A 17,424-nucleotide genomic window follows, 5' to 3' on the forward strand; every position below is an offset into this window, starting at 1 on the left:
TGACACACCTAGAGCTTGACTCAACGAGTGACAGCTACTGTCACACAGGATTATCTATTGCACTCAGAAGAAAGCAAGAGGCAGGGATAAATCCTCAATACGTTTGTAAAAATTGTGTCAACATACCTGGATCCTCTCTTCAAAGCGATTTCTCTCCTTCTCCTCCTCCATCAGTGCACCCTAAGAAAAGGCATTCATTGGTGCCCGGAAGGGATCCACAATCCAGCAGCTTCCCCAGAACGGTTAGAATGAGCACTGCATTTACTTTCTATTCCCCACCCCACTGCTGAGGAACTCATGAAAACAATCATCCACTCCTTCTGTCTCCCCAGAAATGCACCCGAGTTAAGAAAATGTGAAGACAAGCAACCCGCACTGGCTGACCACCAGCCCCATGGAGCGTGAACCAAAGAGCTACGGGACGGCGCAAAAGCCACTGAAGCACAGTGCCCGCGGGGCGAGGAGGGCCGGAAGGAGGAGGAGACAGTGGGCTAATCACAGCCAACAACTGGCCGGGGAGGCCGGAGGGTTCGCTGCTGTGGTCGGGACAAAGGAGACCCTGCTCCACAAAGCGACTGAGACAGTCCATGAGCGCTGAGACGTCCCCTGGCGTTTAGGGACCACACGCGGCAGCCACCCTGGGTCCAACCAGGACCGGAAGGCCGCTACCAGGCCTGCCTGCACCTCCAGGCCTGCCCACCCACTTCAAAACAGCTGGGCATGGAGGTGGCCTGGCGGGGGCGGGCAGGGGTCCAGGAGGGCTTTGGGGTCTCTACCAGCGACCCACCTCTTGGAGCCTGGGAAAATATCACGACGCCTCTGAGCGTGTTTCTCTACCCGACGAGGGGACCGTGATCTCTGCCTTGCAAGGTGCCAGGATTAATTGAGGTACATGCTGACACCCTTCGAGTGCTGCCAGGCCCGATACAAGTTATTTCCCTTCCCCGCTGCCTCTGAAGTTTCCAACCGAAGGTGGCCTCAAGTCTGCCTCTAACCACAGAGACAAACCAAACCCAGTGGGTGCAAATAAAGTCCCCGGGCATCGACAAATTAACCCATAGGAAAACAGAGGCGTGAAGGTGTGGACTATTTTGTTTCTTTGTTTCTTTTAAAGGTTTTGTTTGTTTTTTTTTCTTTGGCTGCGTGGCTGCATAGGGTCTTAGTTGTGGCATGCAGACTTTTCGTTGTGGCGCACGGGCTTCTCTCTAGTTGTGGCGTGCGGGTTTTTCTCTTCTCAAGTTGTCACATAGGCTCCAGGGTGTGTGGGCTCTCTAGTTTGTGGCACACGGGCTCTCTAGTTGAGGCGCGCAAGCTCAGTAGTTGCGGGTTTATTACCCTGACCAGGGATCAAACCCGCATCCCCTGCATTGGAAGGCGGATTCTTTACCACTGGACCACCAGGGAAGTCCCTGCACTGTTTTTTTTCAACCGACTCTACATGAACACGAGACTGGAAGGATAAAAGAAATGCCAGGGCCCCTGACAAAGGAGCTTTCTGGTAATTCCTCAGCAGACAACAGGGGGCTAATATTTTGAAGGCCACTGTGTGCGAGACCTGGGGACTGAATGTGCATCCATTTCCCACAGGGGGATCAGGTCTGCTAATTAAAGTCCCCCTCCATGTCCCATCACCTCACCTCGGTCCCTCTCTCCTCATCTCCCCTCAGAGCAGCAGAAAGTCCTCGGAGCTCTCCAGATGACACGTTTTCATCTGGAGATGCCATCCGAGATTTCTCCTCTTTCAGGCATTGAATTAAAGCTTCTTTGCTCTTCAAAGACAGCTTCAACTCCTCAATCAGTCTGAAAGAGAGCAAAATTTAAATATTAATTCTAAGCTGTTCTCTTAGCTCAGTGTAGCAGGAGGAGGTAGGTAACAGGGCCAAACATCTTCAAAGTAGACGCGTCCAACGACCGAACATAAACGGAACCACATTTTGCAGGTGGGAGATTTGGGGCCAGAATTCGCCTCCAGCCCGGCCCTGGTCAATCCATCCTCTGAGCCGCCAGACTACGGTCTGATCAAGTCACACTCCCGCTCAAAGACTTTCATTGGCCCCCACCATCGACAGCAGTGGATTATGCATTTGGGGGGCGGGCGGTGGGGAGGGGCAAGTAATCTCTCCCTAAGGAATCTGTCAGTGAGACTCAACAAACATGACCAGTAAAGCAGAATGGTTCCAGTGAGCGTGAAAACCAGAAAGCGTCTCGCCAAGGCTTCCCAGGGCAAAGTCTAAAACAGACTGGCTTCCAAAATAAAGGCCAAACTCCTCAGCAAGGCGATCGCGGCCCTGTCTTTTAGGGCCTAGTAGATCAGAGGTGCTGCTGACAGCGTCCGTCGCGCCTCTCACAGGAAACGGACACCCTCTTCATTGGCTCTCAGAGCCTCCCTCCCAAGCCTGTCCAGGAGCTGGGCTGCCCTGCGCACACCACTCCCTCTACCCAGAATGCCCTTCACACCTCTGCTCCCGCCTCCACCTGATAAACACCCATTCATCCCGCCACCGCCAGTGAGTCGTTACATCCCCTCAAGACCCCAGAGGCCCTCCTCAGGAAGAGCTGAGGACACCCTTCTCCGGGCCACCGAATTACCCCTGACCACGGCCAAGTTATTTAACCTCTCTGAGCCTGCACTGCCTCGGCTACAAAGTGGCCGTAACTTGCTTATGTGGAATGGAGATAAGCTATTTAAAATGTTGCACAACTCCAGGCACATGGCAGAACTCAACAAATAACAGTGGCTAAATGGCTATAATTATTTTTTTTAAAAACACTGAGCAATTAGCATTTTGTCAAAGGACTCTCAGAAGAGTCTCTCCAGCTAAGCCTAGAAAGCAACTCAGTACGGTAGAAAAAGCAAAGGCTTGGAAGTCTGAAAGAGCTTCCCGAGCTCCCAAGGCAAAGGTGAGGAGTGAGCTAAAAGCAGTTAAAGCGCCTAGCAATGAGTATTTGAGTATCTGAAAATTTGTGTCCACCCAAAATTCCTATACTGAAATCCTAACCCCCAAAGGTGACAGGATTAGGAGGTGGGGCATTCGGGAGGAGATAAGATCTTGAGGGTGGAACTCGCATGAATGGCAGCACAGATGGAACTCCAGAAAGATCCCCCACCCCTTCCGCCAGGTGGGGACACAATAAGAAGTCTGCGACCTGGAAGAGGGCCCTCGCCCAACCATGCTGGCGCCCTGATCTCGGACTTTCGGCCTCCAGAACTGTAAGAAATAAGCTTCTATTGTTTGTAAGCTACCCAATCTGTGGTATTTTGTTATGGCGCCCCAAAAGGACTAAAAAAATTGGGTACAGAGGGAGCCGGGCAGCACCAGCGCGGTGCCCCGCAAAACTTGGAGGAGTAAGACTGCCCTCTAGGGGTTCAACTTTGAAATCATCACACAGTCAACTGGAGAGGTAAAAAGTCACCAAACTATACACTTAAAATGGATGTGTCGTGCCGCGTGCAACTTATACTTCGATAAAACTGATTTGCTTTAGTTACCTTAAAGCAAGTTCTAGATAGGCATGGAAATGAGCAGGGAAGGCCTGTGGGGACTGTAGCCAGCCTAGTGCACCAGCCCGCCTAAGAGAGCAGCCTCAGTCCAGCAAGACCCTAGCCCAGTCCTGCCACGCCTTCCAGGTTTTCAAGAGAAGCTGGAAATCTAGACTTTCACGTGAAATTAGGTGTTTGTTTTTTTTTTTTAACATCGGCAACGAATTCGATCTTTTCAAAGTACTGTTTGGGTCAAATAAAACATGTCTGTCGGCCATACTGACCTGCAGGGCTCCTCAAGGCTGACCGTCTTAGAGATACGGACTAGCTGTAAGGTCCAGTTGAAGGAAATCAAGGAGCTAAAGCATGTACCTTTGAAAAGGGCGGCGGGAGGCCAGGACACGGACAGTGTCCGTCCTGGTGAGGGCCCTGCTCAGCGGCGGTGGTCAGTCGCACAGCAGACCTGGATCCAGCTCACTAGGGCGTGACCAAGGGCCCCTGCTCCATCCAATTCACTCACACCTCTGACCTCAATTTAGCTTCCTGGGCAGGCCTGCCTTCAGGGAGGGAACACACTGATCCTAGGCCCAGAAGAGTTCCACCACAGAGGGCCACACCCAGGCGAGCGGGCAGAAACCCAGAGCTGGCTGCCGGGAGCGTGGCTGAGGCAACTCTATCCCTGAGAGACGGGTGCACTTGCAGGACTGACACATCCCGTTTCGGTGCCTCCCCAGCCGGACCGGTAGGAGACTCCAGGAGCAGGCAGCCTTAGGGAGGCCCCGACCTGATCACCCACGTCCGTGGAGACCCCACTGCCCGGACCACAGTCAGTACTCAGGAAGCATTAACCCTTCCCCAAAAGGGCTCCGTCTGCCAAAACGATGGGCAACCAAGCTTCTACAGCGTATGCTAACAGGGACCGAGGCTGCTCTAAACTGTGCCACGTGTCCCACCTTTGAGGGTGCCTTACCCCAAGCCCAGAGCTCTCCTCTCCTAAGCTCTCCCCGCCCCACACCCAGGCAGAGCTGATCACTCCCTGGCTTTTGTCACAGCCCAGACCCGGAACTTACCTCCAGCACCGATTGTGACTTTCTGTTTTTAACGCATGTTCCCTCCCCCACATGGGAGCTCCACATAAGGAAGACAGCGTTCACCTCTGCATTCCTGGCACCCAGCCCGAGGCTAGGCTCAGCATCTGGGGAAGGAATGAACCTGCATCTCCTTTAATTCAGGCCTTACTCCATAGGCCCAGCATCTTCTGGACTCTCCTCTTGGATGCCTGCAATCCCTCAACCCCATGTGTCCCAACTGAAAGCTCATCTCCCCACCTCCTCCACCCCAAAACATCTCCTCTTCCTCCCCTTTTCCCACAACCTCGGCAAACTGCCCTCCCATCCCACGGTTGCTCACGCTCAGGACCTGGGTCGGGGGGACCTCTGCGGCCTTTTCCCTCAGCCACAGATCCAGCAGCCGTCAAGCCCTTCAAGCCATCATGCCAATCCAACCTTCCCAGTATCTCTGCCTGCTCTACCACCAACCCGAGTTCTGTCACCTCGGTCCTCGCCACCATCACCTCTTATCTGAACTTCAGCATCATGCCCCCTGCCAATCCATCCTCCAGGGGGCAGCCAGATCCTGTCATTCCCCCCACCCCCATCCTTAGCTCTTCAGTGGCTCCTCACATGCCCTGAGGACAAAACCCAAACTCTACCAAAAGGCCCACAGGACCTGCCCCAGCTTCCCTCTCCCCAGCTCCTCCTATCGCCCCGCCCCCGTTCCAGACCAGGCTGTACTCTTCCAGTTCCTTGATCGCGCTTTAGAACAATTTCTGTCGACTTCCAAACTAGCTTGGCTCTTCAATGGATGGGCCAGAGGTTAGCCGGAAGTCTCACTTCTGTTTAGTTAACTCAATCTTCCACTTAGTAACCACCAAAGCAAGGCAAGAGTACCAAAATGCAAAAACAGTAAAGAATAAAACCTCCACCCTCTCCTGACCAGTTTTGATTCAAAGTTTGGTTGCAAGACATAAAGGGCATTTAAGATTGCCGAAAAGCCGTACGGCCCACCCACTTCTCTGGACCAAATGGCGCAGGCTTTATTTCTGGACCATTGAAGAGCTCTGTACCTGGTCTACATTGTTTTGGTCCCTCGCACTGTACAAATCTGGGCCCTCAGCCTGCGTTAAAAGATATGATGGAAAACAGGTCACAAAAAATTCACTAGTATTTTACTGTGGGGATGGAGCCACTCACTGTTCCCTTTGGGAAAACCTACAAGAGGAATGTCTCTCTGACAATGACAAGTAAAACTGGGCTTCTCCTGAGTTACTAGCTTGTTTTGTCTTGTGAACAATGTGAATCTTCTGTCCACCAAAATTGTTTTTCCCTTTTTCCTTTGGCTACCAGGAAGCTTACAGCCAAAACCTGAATGCTAAATTTAGTATCTGAGTAGAACTTTTCAGCATGAACTTCTGTCTACTAATTCTATCTCTGTCCTCACATCACTACCCTATTCCTTTCCCTTTCACCCTGATTTTATCCCTAGTTTTCTCACTATGGGCCACAAGTAGAAAAAGAAGGGGAAAAGGGTAGGAAGGCAACAACTCTTTCCGTTTTTTTTTGGATCATACTGCCAGATAAATGGATGTCAGAGCATCACAGGGGTAAAGAGCCAGACCTGTCCTTCTCTTCCAGGACCAGAGCCATCTCCAGATCCCCCTCGTGCATCTTCTTCATCTCTGAAAGCTTGTTTTCCAAGCTTAACCGAAGAGCCTTCTCTGTTTCTGTTCCAGCAAAGGCCTTTTCCAGCTCTGCTTGGGCGACTTTCACATCCTAGAGTTAAATTAAACGCATTTGATGCAATTTTTCAATACAATTGGGAACACTTTGAAAGGAAATTGGATTAAAATATAAATATTTATGACTTTTTCTCCAGCACATATCCCCTCTCTGAATTGTACTACACATGGGGAGAATCAGTAATAAATACATTCACCAGCCACTTTTCCCCTCTTGTATCCTGAAGAGTAATAGGCATGTCCAATGGAAAAGACCCTACAAGAACCGTATTTTCGGTTTTGAAAAATCCGATCAATATTTACAGTTTCAATGAGAACGAGGAGAAATGTGCCTCTCGATACCTAAACATACATAAATTCCTAGGAGTCACCATAATCTCCATAACAAATTCTTCCCACACCCCACTGCCCCCTCACTATTTTTAAGATAATGACTACACAACTCTAAAGTGCATTTTCTGTATCTCCAAGGTGATTTAGGTGGTAAAAAACTCTTATGTTCTTCCTGAGAGCTCAGAGAAGCCAAAAAGGAAATTGCCTAAGTCACGCAGGCAGCGTCTTTGTTGGGGAAAAGGGCCTGGTGCTCAGGAAAGTGACCGAATAGTAGATGTGAGTCTCCCAGCCCTCATGCCGCTGCCTCTGACTGCATCACAAAGATGAAAGGCAAATCGAACTGGATTCAAAACCCAGCTCTCCCACCACTTATTTGCTGGGTGACCTTGAGTAGTCCCTTAACCTCTCTGAGCCCGTTTCCCAACCTATAAAACGGGGATAACCACCGTCTCAAAGAGTTGCTGGGAGACTGTCAAATGCCTGCTGCGTCACAGGAAGCTCAAAATACGCTGGCTTCCTCTTCCCTGCCCTTCCCTCCACGGTGCTTTGAGCAAGGAGCTTTACTTATACTATCTTTGATCCTCACTCAATCCTAGAAAGTTACATACTGACAGAGAGACTCGACCAGCCCAGAATGCAGGCTCTACAGCCAGACCACCTGGCATTTACTACCTGGGTGACCTTGCGCCGAGTGACTTGGCCACTCTGTGCCTGTGTCGTCATGCTTTCGGTTTTGTTCTTAAAAAGGGATAGTAAAAGCATTTACCTCCTACGTTTACTGAAGGGATAAACTAAGTCAGTGTATGGAAAGGCTGAGAAGGGTGCCTCAGACATGGTAAGCCCTCCATAAATCGTTAGTTCACTGCAGGTACTACAATTACGCTTGCAGGGCAGACACCACTGGCCTCATTTCACAGATGAAGCAGCAGAGGCTCAGAGAAGGCAAACGTCTTCTCCAAGGTGACAAGCTCGTGATAGAGCAGGGATTCAGCCCGGTACTGTCAGTCACGCTGCTACCCTAAAACCTGGGGAAGCGCTTACTGGGAAAAATAAGATGACTGAACCAACAGATTAAGTCTCTTAAAAGTCTCAGAATTACATTTTAACTAAAGTTCAGAATTCGGGCTCAGAAGACCCTCCTTTTGGTTTCAGCTCTACTGCTTATGACCAAGACTAAGTTTCCCAGCTCTCTGAGCCGGTCTCATCTGTAGTTTGGACCTAGGATCTACACACCCCCAGGGGGCCGATGTGAACATGACAAGTGGAAAAGCCCACTATAAGATGTAAAATACAGTACAAATGAATCTGCTCTTTGTATCTAGAAGTGCTTTGTGGTGTCATTTCTCCTCTTATCTGCCAAGAAGAATCAGGGTTTTGGGTAGAGAAACAACAGACTTCAAAGATCAAGAATTAAAAGGAACTGGTATCACTCAATGACGAGCTTTAATATGGAGGAAAGCTTTTCAACATCTAGGAGATAAAGTTGTTTGGCCAAGGAGCGTCCTGATTCCCACCACAGGCTGAGAATGGGGGGAAAGAAGAGCTACACACAGCGGCTCCCCGAGAGGAAGCAGGCAGTGGGCACAGGTGGGATGGAGGGATGGAGGCTGGGCTCTGGGGACAGGGGCTGCGCGGCCACGCATGGCCTACGTACGAGTCAGGAAACCTGGCTCCAGGCTTAGCTGTGTTAGGCGGGTCGCCTCCCCTCTCCGGGCCTCAGGCCTCAGCTCCCTCTTCTGTAAAGTAAAGGAACTAAACTAGATAAAAAGAAGGGTGGTGTTGCAGTCAGGACACAGGCTGTAAAATCAGCTGTTGTAACTTAAATCCGGGACTAAACGTGGACTAGTTAGTATTTCTCTGTGCACTTCCGTGTCCTCATCTAGAGGATGGAGACAATAAAGGCCAGCGCGCAGGGTGTAAGGGTATAAATTCCATAGGCGAAGTGCCTAGACCGGGGCTGGAGTGCAAGAGGTGCTCAGCGACGGGGGCTCTTCTCCCTGCTGAAACCCTGACAGTTATGACAAGAGGAACAAAATTCTGCCCACTCGGTTACGAACCCGCTGTAGCAAACACATTCTCCTCAGGGCTTTCAGACTTGCCTCTCTTTTTTTTTTGGCCGTACCACGCAGCATGCGGGATCTGGTTCCCCGACCAGGGATCAAACCCACACCCCCTGCAGTGGAAGCACAGAGTCTTAAACACTGGACGGCCAGGGAAGTCCGGACTTGCCTCTTCTAAAAGGAGTATTCTCTTGGTTAGGAGCTCTTCGACCTGCCGCACCTTCTTCTGAGCATCTTCCTTCACCCGCTGAATTTCAGAGCCACCCCCTGCGGTGAGGCTCTCAACTGCTTTGCTGCGAAAAGAGGCAAAGGCATAAAATGCACAAGAGTGACAGTCAGATGGTGACTCCAACCGCTCCAAAGAGACAAAGAATATTTGTTGGTCACTTCTCCCACAGACCTGTGCTGAGCTTTTTTTTTTTTTAAATTAAGATTTGTAATTCAAAAGCACAGATAATGCAATATATAAATGTATCAAGTCAACCGTGCAGTATACCTTGAACTTACACAATGTTATATGCCAATTACATCTCAATTAAAACACATATATAGGGGCTTCCCTGGTGGCGCAGTGGTCAAGAATCCGCCTGCCAACGCAAGGGACACGGGTTCGAGCCCTGGTCCAGGAAGATCCCACGTGCTGCAGAGCAGCTAAGCCCATGCGCCACAACTACTGAACCTGCGCTCTAGAGCCCACGAGCCACAACTGCTGAGCCCGCGTGCCACAACTACTGAAGCCCGTGCGCCTAGAGCCCGTGCTCCACAACAAGATGGAGCTACCGCAATGAGAAGCCCGCGCACCACAATGAAGACCCAATGCAGCCAAAAATAAATTAAATAAATTTTTTTAAATAAATAAATAAAACACATATATATGATATATAGTTCGCATACTATCCAGTGATCTTCTTAGGGTCAACTCCTAGAAAGGGAATTACTAGGTTAAAGGATAAGCTCGTTTTTAAGACACTCGACAGCTATTGCCAAATTCCCCACCACGAAACTTCCGATAAAGTACACCTCCACCAGCGGCAGGAAAGGCAGAGCGCTGGTGTGACAAACCAGTGCTAAAGGAGTTGGAGACAACCAAAATAAACCTGCAGGTAAAGGTCTTCTGCCACCAGAGGGGGGAGCATCTCAAACACAGCACAACCACTCGGCAAGCACGAGCGGCAACTGAGGGCCTGAGGAGAGGAGGTTACCCGCCCTCCACCACCTCTAACATAAAAGGCAGACTTCACATCGCCGGGCATCGTGGAACATTCTCTCTGCTTGACCAGCACGGTGGGGCTGGCCCACCAACACCAGACACAGCGCTACGACCACAGACGCCTTTCATTTTGGTTCTCGAAAAACAGCACCGGATGTGAATTTGTGAGACACAGACTCAGAGGCAGGTCTCATCAGATTTCTAAAATGACTGCGGGTCTCCAGAAGGCAGAATGATGAAGGAGACGGCTCCACCTAAAGCTAGCTTTTCAGAAAAGCTGCAAAAGCATAAGTCTATTCACCACCAGCCTCCCATGCCCTACTTTAAGGGTATATAACATTTTTCCAACCAGGGGCCACGTGATCAGACACTCACATGCACAGGCCATGTGAATTTCTGACTGAGAACAATGCAAAGTCAAGAGGGCCATCCTTGCTGCCTCGAACATGAGTTGCCTGCAAATAAAGACTTTATTCATATCTTGTTTCCTTTCACCAATAAGCCTTCAGAAGGCCCCAGTGTCATGATATCATTTTAATGGAATTCAATGCGAACAATTGGAAAGAAAGAACAGGGGCTCTGAGGCTGAACAGATCTGCTTCCAAATTTTGACTCTATTATGTCCTCAGCGTGACTCTGGGTAAATTACCTCTTACACCTCAGTTTCCTCATTTGAAAAATGAGATGATTACCTCTTAGAACTAATGTGCTAACACGCGTGGTGGCCGTAGCGCGGTGCCCTTCCTCTCTGATCTGAGTGCTGCCTGCTGGCCTGTTGTCCCCGAGGCCACCGCAGCACTGGCCCCTGCTGTGCCGCCGTAAGAGGCCTCGTTCCACCGCCTCTGCTGGCATCCGAGCTGAGAATGGATCCTCTCTGGCCAGAACTAAGACCACCACGGTCACCTCCTGATCACTGCTATGAAACGTCCTGAGCCGCCACTCCCTCAGCTCATTTCCTGATCAGTACTGTCTGGAGTTCACATCACTTCCACCACTCCTCAAGAGGCACTATACATGGCTGGAAGATTTCTGTACTAGAAGCTTTTCCCTCCTGAGCCTTGGACACAGGATTTTTCCAGTCCCAAATTTCCACTAACCACCAGAAATGTTTTAGCCCTTGGGCTTCAGAGAGACTTCTCTAGAAAATGGCCCGCTCGACTGCCTCCCCCTCCCCCCGCCTATCAGCCCAGATCAAACATTTCTGTTTTGCAGTCTGAATCATACACATCGTCGAGGGGCTGACTACAATTTTTAACAAGTACTGGTATTATTCAGTTTGGCTGCACTTTGGTTATACCAATAAAATATATTCCCAATAACAAATGTTCCAACTTTTCATCTATCATCTTTGTATCTCTGTAGCAGTAAAATTTATACTCAGCAGTATGGCGCAATTTTCCCCTACTGATGGAATTATTGTTTTTGTTTGTGTTTTAAAGCCACAGAGATAAAATTTACTCCCGACAATATGTCTGCTTTCGTTTTTAATGCCCCCTTACTGTAAGTGAGAAATACAAGAATAGAAAGCCGGCAAACTATATACTTACTCCAGAGCAAGGCAGAGCGAGCTCAGACCAGGCCAGTCCCAGTTCTGTCACCAACCTGGGCAAGACTTCCTACTCCTCTGAGCCTCAGTTTTCTTTCCACTCAAATGGGAACACTGGCTGCCTCAAACAGCTGTTGTAAAATCAACTGCAATAAAGCATGTCAAGTGCCAGGCGCAGGGTTTGGGGCAAAGCAGGATCTCAGTAAACATTCGTTCTCTCCTTCTGCCCTTTCTCTCTTTACAGAATCTGGGGCAACAGATGAGATAGACAGCGAGGCCTAAGGAGAGGAAAGGTTTACAGAAACTGGTCTAATCCAGCTTTCCACCCAATACAAGACAGAACTGTCTATAAACACCACCCTCACTACCCTTTCTAACCCTCAACATTTCCTCTTGACTCTTTCCATTCTAATTAAAGTTTTTTAGAAAAAGCAGGGGCTTCTCCTGTGACAGGTGCTGGGCATTTCGGGGTAAAGAAAGGCACCTTTAGCAGACGGGTGGTGGACAGGGCACCTAGCCCGTGGCAGGTAATTCTCACAAAGGCCCCATGAAGTAGGAACAGCTGAGAAGCCAAGACTCAGAAGCCAAAGACCCACCTACTGGCAGAGCCAACCCGGAGCCCCTGCCCCTTCCACTGGCCCCATCTCCACTCAAGTAGAGGAACAGGCTCTTGGCCTCACAAGATGTACAGTCATGTTAGAGAAGTGAGAATCACATACAGGAAAATAAAGAACATGAAACCTAGTGCTAGGCTAAAAGTCAGGGACTTGGGTTCTAATCCCAGCTCTGGTCTTTCTAAGTGATTTTGTCACGGTCCTTCCCATCTCCAGGCCTAAGTTCCCCCCGCTACAAAAGGTTTTCCTAGAAAGTTGCCTAGATCCCAGGATAATGATGGAATGTATCAATAAATGGATGTGAAAGCGTTTTATAAACTGTAAAGTGTTACATACACGTGGGATTGCCATTATATGCCAGCAGTCTGTACAGAGGTTGAGATGTGGACCACGGGCAGCCACGGGACTCAGCATGAGCCTTTATGGAGGGGAGGCGACAAGAAAGGCATCTGGGCCAGGAGGGGATGGGAAGCAGAAGAGACCTGCCAAGGCAAAGCTAGAGCAGCAGGGGCAGGACATTTTCAGTACCTGTGCACTACTGGGATAAAGTGTTGGTGGAGAGAAAGCTGGAGCAGTGAAGTCACTGGGACTTTCTTAAACAGAACCCCTGCCCTAGAAGGCATCCTTGACATCACCCTTCCCACCATTACCAAGCCCTGTGGACTTTGCTTCCCAACCATCTCCCCAGTCCCCCCATGCAGCTCATCACGAATCTCTTGCCTAACTACTGGCCCAGCCTCCTAACTCGACTCCCTGCTTCCACCCTGGCTCCCTCCACAAAACATTCCCCACTCAGCAACCAGAGTGACCTTTGAAAACACAAAGCCCTGATTGTGTCAGCTGCTTAAAACCCATGACTGTTTTCCATCTGATCTCAGGATAAAGACCAAAATCTCTAGTGAGGCCTCAAGACCCTGCAAGACAAGACCGAGGCCCCTAGACCTGTCGTATCTCCTGAGACCTGCACATTCCCTCCTCCTTCAACACCTTCTCCACCCTTTCCCCCTGGTCAAGGCCTACTTACCGCCAGATCCAATCTCATCTCAAATGCCACCTTCCCGGCCACACATCTACAGCTACGGACCTATTCCTGCTGCTCTAACTCTCCTAGCTTCCTCCCTTTCACTCACAGCTCTTTTCCCAACTTGTATTTATATATCTATTACTCCAAGTATTCTATCCCGATCACTCCTTCCAGAATGTAAGCCCCATGTGTCTGTTTGGATCATGGCTCTATTTCCAGGAACCTAGGCCAGTGCCACACACGACAACTGCTTGATAAATATTTTCTGAATAAATTAATAAAGCTGGTCAGACCAAAAAGGGCCTTGGACACCAGTCTGGGCAGCTGGGAAATCTGTGCATACAAACACGGGCACCAGCCCCCAAACGCTCAGCTCGGTGCGTTGGTACTGAGGCGTGCGCGTGGCCTTTTTGAGTCTGGGTTTCCATGTGCACACGCCTGGCTAGAAACAAGTCCTGGCTGAGATCTGCAGCAGGCAGGGTGAACAGAGTAGGAAACAGACAGAATTCTGCTACTGACTTCTAGGCTTGGTAAAGTCAATTTGACTTCCCGCCCAGAGAACGATGTGCTTCCAAACAACAACAACAAAGGCAACCAACAAAAACAACGCGTTCAGGGAATCCCCTGGCAGTCCAGTGGTTAGGACTCGGCGCTTCCACTGCCTTGAGCCCGGGTTTGATGGGGAACAAAGATCACGCAAGCCCAGCAGCATGGCCAAAAACAAACAAAAAAAAAGTGTCAATCTAGTTTGTTCATTCGTTCATTCCTCACTCACTCACTCACTCAGAAAATACCACGTGTGCCAGTCAGCGTAACTCCGAGAAGCCTGGGCCAGGGAACCTCTAGTCTACTCAGAGCCCACAGCAGTCCATGCCGGCTGCTGGCTGTGTGACAATAAAAGGAATTGTGCGGCCTGGCCCAGAGCGGCGCAGCTGTGCCCTGGGCCAAAGGCCCCACGCCCCTGGGCAGCCGTATCCAGCAGGAGCTCTGCTGCTAGGACAGATGAAGCATTTCCACGTAAGCTTCCAGCCAGGTCCTTGGTGGGTCAACTCCGGGAAGTCTTACTCCTCTCTCACCAAGCGAAACGCAGCACACTTTGGTGCCTCACCCCGTGCCCACAAACGCCCTCTGTCACTGCACCTCCAGCATACCCCATTCACAGGCTCCCCCGTCTCCAATGAGCTCCTGAGGGAAGGGACATCTCTTCTCAAATCCTCAGCGTGTGGCACGCTCACGTGAGAAATGTGTATGAACGAATGAATGACCAGCTGAGTCACAGACTGTATCCTCTGAACTGTGCTTGTTGTTCAATAAATATTTAACTTAATTAACTGATTGATTGACTAAGCTAATAGTTTTCAAATGTTTTAAAGCACTAGAACCCCTCTTATAAACTAAATATTACAAGGGACCCTAGCACATAAAACACATACAAGAACGAGTTCCTCTGGTTGAAGCCCCACCCTCTGCCCCCCTGCCTCACCCACCGCAGGAGTCCTTCAGGACCCCGAGGCCCCCCAGCCTTTCACAGCAATGAAGATGAAGGAGCTGCTGATGTAACTGACAACAGGGGTGGATTTCACAGACACACGGCTAAGCAAAGAGGCCAGACACAAAAGGGTGGATGCACAGTGTACGATTCCTCTTCTATACAGTTCAAAACCAGGCAGAACTAAGCAACGCGGATGCTAGCGGTGAGCAGTGGTTAGCTTTGAGGGAGAAGGGTAAGTTCTGGGAGCACAAAGGAAGCGTCCGGGGGGCTGGTGATGTTCTGGTTTCTGATCTGGAAGGTGGCCCACAGCTGTGCCTGCTTTGTGAAAATCATCACGCTGTATGTCCACTTACGATCAGTTCATCTTCCTGTAAGTATGTTACATTTTAAAAGTTTGTTGAAAAATAATTAAATAAAACTGTAAATTTCCTCGCGGTCCTCAGAGCCCCGCTGGAGAAGAACTGGCTTAGAAACACAAGGTTCTCTTGTACCGACGCACCCAGCCTCCACCACCAGAACCCTGGGCGACCTGTGAGCTCGCGGCAGGGGGACAGGTACTCACGAGGCTTTGATGAGCAGCCGCTCTCTCTCCTGGAGCTCCAGCTTCAGACTCTCTACTTCCACCTTGAGCTCGATGTTCTTCCAGACAAGATTAGGAAAGAAAAGAAACAGTGTGAAGCACAGGACATCCGAATGCCTATAGTGGGAAACCTGCTTTCAGCACAGACTGGCTCCGTGATGCTCATAATAGACAGATATTAGATTCAAACCCTCATTAGCCTCGGGGAACAGGGAAAAGGGAATTACTGAACACTGGTGGGCTCCAAAGAAGGCCCTGGATTTCTCAAGGCTTGGAACAATTGTGTAAATTTTCCAAGCTTCTAAGAGCCAGAGCATTCAAACATTCAGGCATAAATGTCATACAAGTGAGGCTGATTTAAAAATTGTTTGCCCTCCACCAGGCAAATTTACAATCAATTCTGCAGCTTGCTTTTACCATTCCAAGGTAATTACTTCTGGTTGTTTGCAATCACGTGTGTGGTGGTGTAGCAGTGGGAATGTGTTACAGCATCAAAAAAATAAAACCTGTGGATGGATAAGCAGGAAGCCACATCACTGCCTGTCTCATTTCAATGTAAGATTTCAGGGTGCTCCCTTCCCAAAGAGCCATGACCACATAGGGCCAGCTGTCTATAGGGGACACCACAGTGTTCCCCAGCCGTCTTCCTCTTAAGTGACTGGAACAAAGGGAGACACACATGGTCCTGGTCTTGTAACTCACGTGAGAATCCAAAGACAGACTCTTTGGCACACGGGTCACAACATGAGGCAGCGGGGAGAGATCAGCTTCGCAAACCAGTCCACAGATGTACCCCCGGCGGAATATTAGGTGAATTCACGCAGTAAAGAGGAAGGTCTGAGTGCGCAGCCTGCAGAGGACTGCTGTAAGTCCAAGATTTCTCTAACCTTGCTCCTGCTTTATTTTAATCATTTATGCCAACTTTACATCTTATTCCATACTACATGTGTATTATTTTAAATAAAAATAACATTTCCGGTAAAATTTACAATCTCCGAGGACAGGTCTACCTCCCTTTTAGCCAAGGAGCCCTGGGGGGAAGAGCAACCCTGACTGAGAAGTCAGCCAGAATGGAAAGGCCACAGCCTTGGGACTAGACGGACCTGGCTTCAAATTCTGCCTCCACTCCTTCCCAGGAGGAAACCGTGGCAAGTCAGTGGATGCTCGTTTATTTACTCATTCCTTCACTTCACAGACATACACCAACCCCTGTGACAGGCCAAGCACAGGCTAAGCACCAAGGCCACCACAGTAGACGAGGCAGATGCAGGCCCTGCCTTCCTGCTCACATCCAATGTGAAAGTGCAAGTGCAAGCCTGTAACTGTCCTTAGAAACACAAGCCCAGGAGGTCAGAGAGCAAGGTGTCTCCTTTCGGATCCCTCAGTGTCACACGAAAAACATAAGCCCACCTGACATGGTGGATTTGAGGACTGAATGAACTAACAAATGAGAAGAGGCTACGAGACAAGGCTCAGACTGTGTTATGTTTTTCACTGTCAAACAACAGGAACTAAAGAAGTCATCTCTGCAGCAGAACTTTTTCTAGAAGAAACTGATCTTGACATAAAGGACACTGAGTGACAGTGCACAATGTCTTCAACTGTGGTTTTGTGAAAACTGCAGAAACACCCTTCAAAGAGAAGATTCCTGTTCCAGCTCTCTGAAGGGCAGAGAGCTTCTATGTAACAGCTGATAGCATATGTTCTAAGTGCTTTGCTTTCTGATGAACCAACTGGCACCCCAGCCCAGCAAATTTAAAAGAATGGACTGCTAACATGTCCACTAGACTTTTTTCTGCAACCTCAATACTTCAAGTTATAAACTTATATACATGGCGACCGTAATGTCTAAACCAAAAATCAAGACACCTTATAAGCATAAAATGGAATATCACTATAAAAAAGGATGAAGACGCTCTTAAACCACTATTAAGGAAAGATATTCAAGATATTGTTAAGGAAAAATGCGAGGTACAAAGCAGAACATGCTCGCATTTATGTAAAAAGGGGGTTTGTACACATATACGTACACACTCAATGCTTGCTTGTGTACACATAAAACTTCTCTGCCTGAGGAATTAATGATATTGGTTAGATCCAGGGAATCTAGGAGACAAGGGCGGAAGAAAGTCTTTCCAGTGTATACCTTTTATGCTTTTTGATTTTGAACCATGTACGCCTATCCAAAAAATTAAAATTTAAATAAAAGTGCAATTAAATCAAGTCATCTAGCCAAACAGTGGAAAAGAAGAGCTGAAACTGTGTAGTAGAATGAGGTAGGCAGACC

The 17,424-nt window shown here is 49.2% G+C and overlaps 1 protein-coding gene across 1 annotated transcript in view; it reads right to left on the bottom strand.

Annotated features, from left to right (window-relative positions):
* The window catches only part of CDK5RAP2 (CDK5 regulatory subunit associated protein 2), a 186,844-nt gene that overhangs the window by 135,828 nt on the left and 33,592 nt on the right, over positions 1-17,424 (bottom strand). The window contains exons 5-9 of the mRNA XM_065879236.1: positions 15,120-15,196; positions 8,841-8,964; positions 6,158-6,312; positions 1,638-1,800; positions 127-180 (exon numbers count right to left, since the gene is read on the bottom strand). Coding sequence (XP_065735308.1) covers positions 127-180; positions 1,638-1,800; positions 6,158-6,312; positions 8,841-8,964; positions 15,120-15,196 — 573 coding nt within the window. The remainder of the gene's footprint in view (positions 1-126; positions 181-1,637; positions 1,801-6,157; positions 6,313-8,840; positions 8,965-15,119; positions 15,197-17,424) is intronic.

The sequence above is a fragment of the Phocoena phocoena genome, chromosome 6 (genome assembly GCF_963924675.1).
Source record: "Phocoena phocoena chromosome 6, mPhoPho1.1, whole genome shotgun sequence".
Classification (NCBI taxonomy): Eukaryota; Metazoa; Chordata; class Mammalia; order Artiodactyla; family Phocoenidae; genus Phocoena; species Phocoena phocoena.